At 43.9% G+C, this 12,166-nt stretch overlaps 1 protein-coding gene across 1 annotated transcript in view; it reads right to left on the reverse strand.

The window, feature by feature from the left end:
* The window catches only part of SUSD5 (sushi domain containing 5), a 55,646-nt gene that overhangs the window by 22,679 nt on the left and 20,801 nt on the right, over window positions 1-12,166 (reverse strand). Inside the window, exon 5 of the mRNA XM_023528421.1 lies at window positions 2,379-2,567. Within this exon, the coding sequence (XP_023384189.1) occupies window positions 2,379-2,567 (189 nt within the window). The remainder of the gene's footprint in view (window positions 1-2,378; window positions 2,568-12,166) is intronic.

The raw sequence follows: 12,166 nt of genomic DNA on the forward strand, positions 1-12,166 counted from the left end.
GTCTACTGGGGCCAGTAAACAACCCATCTGGCTGGTTGGTGGGTATGGCTCGTGCGATGGTGCAGCTTCAGTGCCTCACGGAAATAAAGCCAGCTCATTAACAATCTCAGGGTGAGTATGGGTCTGCTTCGAGGTGACACATTCAACAAACAGGAAGCTCAGGCCTGATGCTTGACTTCCCCAGACCTGGCAAGGAGCTCCTGCCTGCCACAGAGCAGCAGCAACAGAGGAAAGATGAGGAAAGTGTCAGGAGACTGCTCAAACCGTGCTTTTAGAACCTGTCCCAGTCTGTAACCTTTTGTTATTACTGTGCAACAAGGCAAATAGATACATAGAAAGGAAGTTTTGAAGAAGCTTCTGTAACAATCTGATTGGCGAGTGTTATGTCTGTTTAATGAAAAAAAAAATGTGCTTACTATCTTTGGAATATCTTTAGTCTTATATTAATTCATTTTTATTGCATTTTACTAAAATATCACTTGGCCAATGACTACTAAAAAATTTTTAATGGTCCACAGAAAATTTGAGAGGTAGGAAAATAGACAATAATTTGAAAAATTATTCATTAAAAGATACCCCAAGAGGGCAAGCAATAGAATGGGAGAGAAGATTTGCAACATATCAGTCAAGGAAGCTTTATGTGAAAAAGAAATTCTACGTTATGTAAATAATCAATTCAAATTGATTAGAAAAATGGGCAAAAAAACTTGGACAGACACTGTAGTGAGGAAATGGCTAATGCTCGGTTAATATGTGGTAAGTGCTCGACCAGAGAAATGAACATTATAAATCACCAGAGATGAGTCACCAGATTGGCACGAAGGTAAAATCTCAAGATGCCGAAGGATGCTGGACAACCAAAACTCCCGTACACAGCTGGCGGGAGAGTAAACTGGTTAAAATACTTCAGAAAACTGTCAGGCAGCTTCTACTGAAGCTGAAGACACACCTACCCTGTGGGTAGCAATTCCACTCCCAGGAACCAGCAGAAATGTGTTCGCATGTGAACCACATGATGTGGACGAGAAATCATGGCAGTGCAGTTTGTGACAGCCACAACATGAAAACAAGCCAACTGTCTACCAGCAGACTGGAGAAATGGTGGCGTATTCACACTGTGGATTGTAGATAGCAGTGAAGACAACAAACCTCAGCTCAGGCAACAACGTGCATGAATCCTGCAGACAGGACAGTGTGCTAGCCTAGTTACGGTTCCCCCATGGGATGTGCAGGACATTCTAGGGACAAACTTATAAATACAGTATGGTCATGGTGCTAGAGTCTTTCTCTTCTACAAAGCCAGCCTCTCCTTGGTACTCAGACATCATAGGGCTGGGGGTCAGAAAAGGGGTCCCTGAAGAAGTCTTGGGGTGAGAGAAGTCCTGTGAGCCCAGGGAACAGTTCTGGGTCTGGCACGAGATCCGTGGTGTAGGAGTTGGGAGTGTGCAGGCCAGACCTGGCTGTGGCAGGAGGTGGTAATTTCTGCTACTGGGAAAATTCCCAAGGGGCTGGGTGGGATGTGTGAATGCGCAGCTGCAGGAGCCTGGGACCCCCAGGCACACGATGATGGGGAGTGGGAACATCTGTGGATTCCTACTGGCTCAGTGTCCCCCAGGAATCCTTTTAGTCTCAACTCAATTTTCAGACTCATATGACCGCCACAGGCTACAGGCCAGGGAGTGGAGCAAGGCAGCAGGGCAGTGGCAGGCAATTCTTGTCCACACAGCTGTCTACACAGCTGTCCTGGAGTTATTCTCTCTTGCCTCACTGTCCACTCCTGACACCCCTGCGATTGTTCAGGTGCCAGGGAATAGGACTCGCATGTGTGGCTGGACCCACCTTAGTTTACAAGCCCCAAGCCTCACAAGAGCCAATAGCTCCTGTCACAGCCCATAGCATAGTACTCAGGGTCTCCACAAAGTCATGCCTGGTCAGAAGAATCACCACAATCAGGGAAGCCCAAAGCTGGGATGCCTCCCTTATGTCGTAGGTGTTTATGATAGTCCTCCCGGCCCAGTTTACCAGAAGCACTGTTGTTTGATATCACAGCTGGCATTCCACGCCAATCTGGTTTCCAGGGAAATAACCTAAGGTCAACTCTTTCCTTATGGGAGAGGAGATGGCTTCGTTCACCCTTCACCCGCCCTCCCCCAGTCTCAGGAGATGAAGAGCTCAGTGGGGATCCACTGCATCTGAAGGGCTGCAGGAACACCCAGGTCTAGAACTCAGGGGAAAGGCCTAAAAGCCTCTTTGCAAAGGGACCTTGGTGGAGGTGAGCCCGTTATGTGTGTCTGTCACCAGCACACATGGAGCCGCTCTGCTCACAGAGTGACGGCAGGTGGAGGTGGCCTAGCTCACAGGGCAGCGGGGTAGCTTACCTTTCCCGCAGGCCTGCACCAGGCCGTACCACTCCCCACAGCTGTTACACAGCAAGGTGAAGGCACTTTCGCGGTGGCCTGTGACGTGGCCCGGGGCACACACGTACAGCAGCTCGTCCCCCATCTCCAAGCCGGTGCGTCCCTGCAGGATGGTGTGTGGGAACGAAGGCGGGTCTCCGCACGGCTTCTCTGAGGAGAAGGAACCACAATCAGCTTTCTCAAACTGTGCAGAACTTTTGCAGCCTGGGAGAAAACAAACTTAAAAAACAACTCTCCCCAGCGGTGGGTGCCACCTGCAACCTGAACTGGGATCACAGGGGCTGTTTCTCCTTCACCCTGGCTTCTCCAGGGCCTGGCAGAAGGCCTGGCATAAAGGAAGCACTCAAGAACTATCTGTTGAATGAATAAATGTGATGTTACAATACAATGTATTTAAAAATTGCCAGGCAATGTTATCCTTTAATGTCTCCTTGAAAGGAGGACCCAGAGACATTTACCCAGAAGCAAGGGCCCTTTTCTGCCTTATTTACATAAGCAAACAGGTACTTGTTGTCAAAAGCTAAAATGTTACATACTGTAGAGTCGATTGGAGGTGCCTCTCCCCTCCTCCAACCTCACATATGACCAGTCTGGTATATACAAATAAATACAGTCACAGATATAGACATACACAAACACACATACACAGGTAGAGAAACAGATACTGATACAGTTTGTGTGTATATGGTGTGTGGTTTTCAACACAAATGGGATTATATCGTATGTATTACTGAGTATCAGCTTTTATTTAAAAAACTATTTTTAGGGCAAATTTAGGTTCACAGCATAATTGAACAGAAAGTACAGATAGTGCCTATACTCCTCCTCTCAAACTTGCACAAACTCCTCTATGATCGACATCCGGCACCAGAGGGGTACATTTTGACAACTGATGAACCAACATTGACATCTTACCCACAGTTCACACTTGGATCTGAAGATGGACAAGAGCCCCCACCTGGCCCTGGAACCTCTTCCTGTGCCTGCCCTCAAGCTGGCCGCAGAGACAGTCTTGGGGCACACGGCCCAGGCCCCCGTTTCGCTCCCTGCCCTGGTTCTCCTGTGAGAAGTTTTCTGCTGGTGTGAATGAAAAAGGGGCCATAAACTAAACTTCACAAGCTCAGCGGGGACCACATGGCAGGCCTGACGAGCTCAGTGACCAAAAGTACCCATCAGGACAGTCTGATCATAAATTCCTAACTGGGCAGGTCACAGCGGGTAGTCACGTCCCAGGCCGGTAGCTTCCTTAGCAGAGGTCAGTCTGTACCTTAGGTGAGCTCTGTCCACCGTTTTTATGCATCTAGGATAACACACCTTGGGAATGGCAGAGTAATTTTCTTTTCTAGACTCCTCGAAGGCACAACTGTGGGCACCAGAGCACGAGACCACAGAACCCCTCACGTTCTCCATATACCATGTCTATGTGCTGCGAATGTTGATTAACTACCTCGTACCCATCACTGTAAAAGAAATGTTTCTCCATTTTGCTTTTTATCCAATCCAGAGATTTCTCCAGCTTACTTTCTCCCGCTCCTTTAATCTACCACCTATGAATTTCATGTAACCCTCTCTCCATCTCCTTTGACTCTAATGTATAAAATAAGCTGCAAAACTGCCATTCTCCAGAGCATTTTCTCAATCCGTTGAGATTCTGCTTCTGGACACATTCTCAAAAATTTGACTCAAATAAAATCTTATAAAACTTTTCTATGGGTATGGACATTCTTTTGTCGACACTGGTATATATATTTTTATTGGAAATGAGCCTCTTAGAAATGAAAAGAGACTGGTTTGTATTAAAACTTATAAATTATTTACGAAGAATCTGTGGCTGATCCCTGAGGCAGCCACTAAGCCCACCGAAGGCTTCGGCCAGTGAGGAAGCCCAGGTGAGGTGGGGAGGGCCCAAGCCTTCCTCTTTCCACACTGGCGAAAGCTTCCTTGGTTCAGCGCAGGTGAGACCCTTGGGCTCAGCGGTCCATGGGCCAGATCCATGTGGAATGACACTTTCATTGATATTAGTTGAGGAAAGAGGTTAATGGTTACAGGACCTGGGCCAACCAGGTCACACTCCCAGCCCCAAGGTGAGCAGTGGGCATTCTTGCTGTGGTCTGAAGCCTCCTCCTCCCTGCCCCCTCCACCCCCCTGCCACCGTGTCCTCAGGTAGTTACAGATAGAAACAAGCCCATTTAAAATATAAAAAATATCTTAGTGGATAAGCCTAAAATTTCCCACCATTAAGGATGATGTTAGCTGAAGGTTTTTGTAGATGTTCTTTATCAAGCTGAAGAAATTCAATTCTATTCCTGGTTGGCCGAGAGTTTTTATATAAATGGGTGTTGGTTTTGTCAAATGCTTTTTCTGCATCTATTGATATGAACATGTGCTTTTTTCTTCTTTAGCTTGTTGATGCGATGGGTTACATTAATTGATTTTTGAATATTGAACCAGCCTTGCATCCCGCTTGGTTACAGTCTATAATTTTTTTATATATTGTTAGATTCAAATTGCTAATTTTTCGTTGAGGCTTTTTGCACCTATGTTCATTAGATATTGGTCTGTAGTTTTCTTGTAATGTCTTTCTCTCATTTTGGTATCAAGGTAATGCTGGCCTCAAAGAATGAGTTAGGGAGTATTCCCTTTGCTTCTAACTTCTGGAAGAGATTGCAGAAAATTGGTATAATTTCTTTCTTAAATATTTGGTAGAATTTACCAGTGAACTCATGTGGGCCTGGTGATTTCTGTTTTGAAAGGTTATTAATTACTGATTTAATTTCTTTCCTTATATGCTGGAACAGAAACTAGAAGTCTTTTTTTTTCTCTGATGTTTTATAGCTCTTTCCACATTAGTGCTATAAAGTACTTCAGTCTTTTGAAAGGCTACATTATAGCACACATTATTTAATCATTACACTGACATTTATGTCGGTTCCAAGTTTTTACTATTATAAATAGTGCTACAATGAACAGCTCACGTGTGCATTTTTGTACATACGTTATTTTGTTAGGATAAACTAGAAATGGAATTGCTGTGTCAAAATGATACAGTGAGACTTTTTTTTCAAAATAAGGAAATAATTTTAAATTCAAATTTCCTCTCCTAATTTTTTTACGTTAGAAAAGAAAGCCTTTAGTCCTTCTGCAGTCAAATTATCTAAGACGCATATTGCTTTAAAGAAGATATGGTAAGAAAAGATGAAAATAGAAAATATGACTTGTGCTTTAAGCCATTTCGATTGGCTTTACAGCTTGTAGTTTTTGGTAGCACTTTCTCAAAGAAAGTCGATGCTGTGCATGTTCTTTCACGGAAGAGATTTTTGAATGAAAAGGGTGTGGCTGTACTTTAGAAGTCAGCATAGAATGTTGCATTTTAACCAAAACTGCCTTGACTGTAGCCCAGGAGATCAGCTGTTAATTTCACTTTTGTGGCAAGTAGGGACAGGCAGCCATCTGAAAGTTGCCACAAATCCAGGGGCACCCCACTGAGCAGAGAGGCATCACCGTTGGGTTCACTTGGTCTGAGCAGGCCATCCTGAGAAGAACGGACCAAAGTCATCATCAGCTTCAAGTAAGGCTGGGCCGAATTCCAGCTGGTATCTCAGGGGCAAAGAGCTCTGTCTCTCTCTCCACCACCCTCAGCTGCCTATGACTCACGCTGGATGTCCCAGTCTTTTCCCCTCTTATTGGTTTCTAGTTTTGGGAAACTAGAGGCTCTTCACCAAACACTCACTCTTAAAAAACTGGTGAATACTTTCCGTCTCACACAGCTCTATCTGTGAGATTCAACACTGACTCTTTGGAAGGAAAATCCAGGAGCAGGATAACTGTTTTGAGAATAAAGAGGAACTTCAGGCCAAATTCACAACCTACCAGACTCATGGGATCTTCTCCCTCAGATGTAACTTCCAGGATGGCATGGGCTAGATTCTGGCTCAGGAAAACCGCAATAACGCTCCTGAAAGTCTGGGCCCACACATCATGTATTTCTAGATTTCCCACAAATATACAAGACAGGAAACATATTGCTTCTTAGATGGTGTGATTTCAGAAGCTACAGGACAACAATCCATGCATTAACACAAGTGTTTGCTGAAAACACCACCCATATCCAGATGCGACTTGAATTAGTTCCTTTTACTAACCTTCCCATCTTGAACCTTAAGAGGGAGCTATGGAAAACAGCTGGCTATATACTTGGACTCTATTCTCTTCCTTAAAGAAACTTACATTTGGGCAGTCTTTACGGCTACTTCTCAGTTTTCCCACAGGTAAGGGTTATGGTTTGTGGAGTTCTTAGACTTTAGAGCTGGGTTTCAACAGTTTCAACATAAAGAGCAATTTCTATTATTTTCCTTTCTAAGGAAAGAGATTATATAAGAGATCTTGCCTATCAAACAAATAGTACTAATAAACCAACTCATATTTTCAAATTAAAAGGATGCATTTGCTTGCCAATCAGAGCTTCTGATAACCAGCTTCCATAGTTTAGAACGCATATGAAAGTTAATGCTTTTATTATGAGAAATTTTAAGACTTCTATCATGGCTTTTGAAATTCTAAAGAGCCCGCAAACCCTCGCTATTATTACACAAACCAAGGATGTAGAAATTCCGACACAAATGCTTCATCTTTTCTCCTTCTTTTCAGTATACTTAAGCTATGTTAAGAAGTTGTCTCTTGTGCCCACCTGCCCAGCTCCCCCCACACCCTGCTCTACCCAGGACAGAACCAGCATTGTCCTCCCCATTATACTCAATTTTATCATTAGTTCTCAAACTAATGGCTCCAGGGAACCTTCTGGGGTGAAGGAAATGTTTTATATCTTGACTGATTATGAGTGATTTTAATTTTCTTTATACTTTCTACTACAATGACCACATGTTCATGTTTATAATTAGAAAATATATTAAAAAAATGTAAACTGAAGCTAAAGACACCTATCTCATACGGTTGTTACCAGAATTAAATGTTATGCTTTGCCCCCTGCCCGCTACATGCCTGGACCTTAATTAGGGATATAAATGAACACGAGTTCCATTTCCCAAGTTAGTTGGAGACTGATGGTCTTTTGAATCATTCTTCAAGTGACGATGATAATTGAGGGTCCATTTCTCTCAAACCAAACATAGCCAAATGCACGATGGCGGAACAGGAATTGAGGAGGAACAAGGGCAAAACAAAATGGTTCACCAGAACCATCAGAACATGGACCCACTGGCACCATTTCTTGGGCTGCTCAGACATTCGGTGCTCCTGGAACTGACTATGCATTAAGACTGATCTAGCATGGGATTTTAGAACGGAAGACCTCAGTCCTGGGAAGCAAGACCTAGTGCTATGCAGTCCTGGGTGTGTGGGTGGCAGGGGAGGGGAAAATTGCTTATTGTGGTGGAAATTGTCTGCAGCCACTTCAGACCTGCCCAGCAGGTCTACTCAAGCCTCCAGCGATGTTCTAGACCCAACTCGCTCTCCCGAAGTACTAGCACCACGGCTTGCCCATGGCTAGTCTCCCCAAACCACTGCGATCTTAGATTTCTAGCCCTTGCTCCACCTGTTCTGTCTGTCTGCAATGTCCTCTCCTCCCTTCCCTAACCATTATTTCCAGGAACAAAATCCTCAAATTCTGCTTCAACTGCCACTGCTACAAGGAGTCTTGCTAATTAGCTTCCTCCTTTGTGTCATGGAAATGCATTCATCTCTTCCTTAACCTTATATACTATCAACTCCCTGACAATGGGAGTGATATCTCTATGTCCGTCCATCCATCCATCTATCCATCCATCCATCCATCCATCCATCCATCCATCCATCCATCCATCCATCTGAAGCACCCACAAGTCTGAGCTCTGAACTCTGCATTACCCTGGACAAGTAAATAAATGGTCAATGCCTGGACAGTGGCATTGAGCTCAGAATTTTCCACACTCCCTTGGGAGATCCTGAACTAAATAAGTCCTATCAGGTGTTCAAAGCATTGCAATTGGTTCCAGTCTCCTAATTGCTGCTGGAGAATTTCCCCAAAGCTGATCCTGAGGAATGGGGCCTCCTCCAGGAAGACCTGGGAATTGGCTACTTTCCAAAATTCCTGATGGCTCTCAAGAGGAGCATCCAGCTCTCCTTTTGATGACATAAAGGACAGAAATGATTCCATTTCTGTTTTCAAGGAAAGTATAGGCAATTGTAAAGTATGCAGGGAAAATGGAATTCAGTGCTTAGAAGGTGAGGTGGGCTGGTGGGGAAGAGCAGCCCGGCCAGCCTTGGCTTAGCAGTGGGGAAACAGAAGCGCACCCGGAGTGAAGCCTTGTGGGTACACTCCAGACCCCACGCCGTCGACCCTAGACAAGCTGCCAAGAGAAGCAAAGGCAGAAAATCCAAGTGGAGGCAGCTTATTTCATCAGCATCCAGTTGGTTAAAAATAACTTTACTTATTAGTTTAAGTGAGATCACCACAGGACTGGAAATTCGCTCTTCGTGAAACAAAAATACTGGAAGGAAAACAAGAAAAGTCTACATTCATGATGCACTTTATTTCAAAAAAAGAAAACACAGGAGGAAGCTGTCTGAACATCCCACAGGCTCCGTTTTCCTTCTGGGCTCTTTATAAGGCACTTGTCTGCCGTTTGGGGAGTTAGCACATTTCATTGTTCCTGTCTTGCCAAAGAAAAGCAGCAGCACAGAGCTAATGTGAAGCATATGGCAACCTTTGGAGATGAAACTGCACCAGGGCATATGACGAACCAGACCTCATCTACACTCCGGCAGGAACCCCAAGGAACTTCCTGTTCTCATCTCCCGTGAAGGCACTACACCTTCCTTCAGCACACAGACTTCCCTGTTGACTGTTAACTCCACTGAGGAAAAGCAGCAGCTCACTGAGCAGGGTGAGGACTGTGTGAGAGCAGTTTAAATGCTCTTTCTAAAGGATGGATGGCAGAGGAATAGAGACTGAGTTCCCTCTGAACGACCTTGGGAACCCATCCTGCTTTTCTAGAAAGCCCGAGAGAGAGCAGCCCTCAGCATGCACTCCTGAGTCCCCTGCATGCCCATCTGAGGCTTCCTCATGGTTCAGGCCCTGTAGGACCAAGATTCTAGTCTCCTCCACATAGCCCCTCCCACTGAGTTGGAGGTGACAGGAGGCCAGGCTCAGACAAATTGCTCTGGGATCAGAGCTTTTGAGCACTTTTACTCTAATGAACCACACACAGTGCTTGCTCTACTAAAACGGCATCAATCTTCACATATGTTGACAGGCATCCTGAATCTGCTTCACATGTTGGCTCCCCATGACTCAAGGGTTTTTTTGGGGGGGTTGGGGTTTTTTTTTTCCTGCTGTTGTTTTTGGAGGAATATGTAGACCTTTTTAGAAATTTTTATTTTTATATAATTTCAAAGTTACAGAAATATTGTAATAAGGAACTCCCATAAACCCCTTTATCCAGATTTACCAATGTGTTTTCATTTTGCCTCATTTGTTTTATCATTCTTGTAGATAGATAGATATAGAGACAAATATACATCATATACATACATACATACATATGTGTACATATATAAATGCATATTTATGTGTATCGATACTGTCATTCTTTTCTTAACCATTTGAGAGTAAGTTGTAGATATGATGTCTGTTTGTCCCTAAAAATCTTGATATGTATTTCCAAGAACAAGGATATTCTCTTACAGAACTGTAGTACAATTACTAAAATCACAAAAAATTCACAATCCATATTCAGATTTCATCAGTTATAATTATTTTCTCCTGGTCCAGAATATATTCCGGGATCACAAATTCATTTCGTTGTCAAGTCTTTTTAGTCTATTTTAATGTAGAACAGTTGCTTAGCCCTTCTTTATGTGTCTTATCCTTGCCATTTTTTAAAGTGTGTAGGCCAGTCATTCTGTAGGATGTTTTTCAATTTGAATTTAGCTAATATTTTCTCATGATCAGATTCAAGTTATGCATTTTTGGCAGGACTACTACTGAACTGAAGTTGTGTTCCTCTGAGTGCAAAACATTAGGAGGCACATTATATCGGTTTGACACTAACTCAGTTTTGGAGTCACTATCACGGCTTTGACTCTGGTGCCCTATAGGATGTAAAAGGTTGTTTCCAACCTCTGGCTTCATGCAGCACAATTGTGGGCAAAAAGGGCACACACTTGCATGCACACAATCTGTTTGAAAGCCAGTGAGGTGGGAAGCCCAGGTTATCCTGTTGGATGATGAGAAACATGTGGCTCAGTCATCCCCATCATCCTAGCCAACAGCCAGCCAACTCCCAGAAGCAAGGCCACCTAAACTAGCTGCTGACTGTAGACCCGCCAGTGAGCCCAGCCGAGGCCAACAGAAGAATAAATTGCTGGTCCAAAAAAATAGCAAACTAAATAAATGGTTGTTTAAAGCCACTGCCTTTTGGAGTGATATGTTAAATAGCAAAAGTTAATTGATACCTCTTACTTATCAGGGAAAAGAGCTAAGACTCAGAAGCTCTGTATATTCATTTGAGATCACTGAAGAAAAAAGGTCATGCTGTTTTTCTCCTTCAGGGATCTGAACCTTTGCCTATTGTTTGGGAGTCAAAGGATTATTTTAATTGTACGTTTGTTTGTTTGTTTGTTTGTTCGTTTTTAAAACATGGATATTCTCCGTAGGACTCTGCAGAGCAAGGCTACATCCTTCATTCACTTGATTGGACAGATGGTATCAGGAGGCTCTCACAGACTCTTCTATAGACCAAGCAAATGAAGAACTCTTCCTGGAGGGAGACCCCACAGCAGCAGAGAGACCTATCACTAACAAACATCTAACAAGTACCAGCCAAGGCCTTAGGGTCCACTATGGCTTTTTGACTTATTAACTCCTCTGACCCCTCCCTGGAGATAAGGATTTGGTGCTTCTGGGATGCAGTTGAGGGTTCATATTTCTAACAAGTTCATCTGGTAATTTTTATCATCAGAGAGATTTGGGAAACTCTGTATGAGAGATATGGCTCCTCAAACTAGGCTACATGTTAAAATCGCTGGAGAGCTTTTAAAAAATCCTCCCGATGTTCTGAACATTTGTATCAGAATATCCAGGGCTGGTACCCAGGCATCAGTATTTCTTAAAACTTCCCAGATGAGACCAGTGTACAGCCAAGCAGTACCTGTGCTGATGTCTATGACTGATGAGTAAGCAGCTGGCTTTCTCTCCATCTGCATGAACATTCCCTTTCAAAAGCTTGTGTTTCTGATAACGAAGGTGTACTTATTTCAGTGTATATGAAATGCTGCCTTGGAGTCTCTGCTACGGTTTTCTCCTCATCACTCAGCTGATTTCCCAGAAGGAAGCTGAATTCCTTCACCCCAGGAGCAGTTTCCTTTTGGGGGAAAAAGGATTTTTTTTTCTTTCACCGTGAAGAGAGACAGAAAGGCATGCCGTATCAGCAACCATAGCAGATGCTATCAGGGGATGCCCGTATTGCCTAGATACCTTTGTCACTATAGACCCCTGTGCCTCTTGGTTGGAGTGTGGCACTCAGGCTACTGGAAGCCTTTGCCCGTGCACATCAAAATCCGGAAAAGCCCGGGAATTTACAGCTCCCTGAAGCAGCCCTTAACCAATGACTGACAGGCGTAGTGGTATAAATACTCTTATTCTCTCAGTCCTGATCTGGAAAACTATGGTGACCTACACTGTCTCTAGAGATGCCCTGCAGAATGAAGTCAAAGTTATCCCCCACCTCACCACCACTGTGGCCTTTACTTAG

Source organism: Pteropus vampyrus, unplaced genomic scaffold (genome assembly GCF_000151845.1).
Source record: "Pteropus vampyrus isolate Shadow unplaced genomic scaffold, Pvam_2.0 Scaffold1, whole genome shotgun sequence".
Taxonomy (NCBI): Eukaryota; Metazoa; Chordata; class Mammalia; order Chiroptera; family Pteropodidae; genus Pteropus; species Pteropus vampyrus.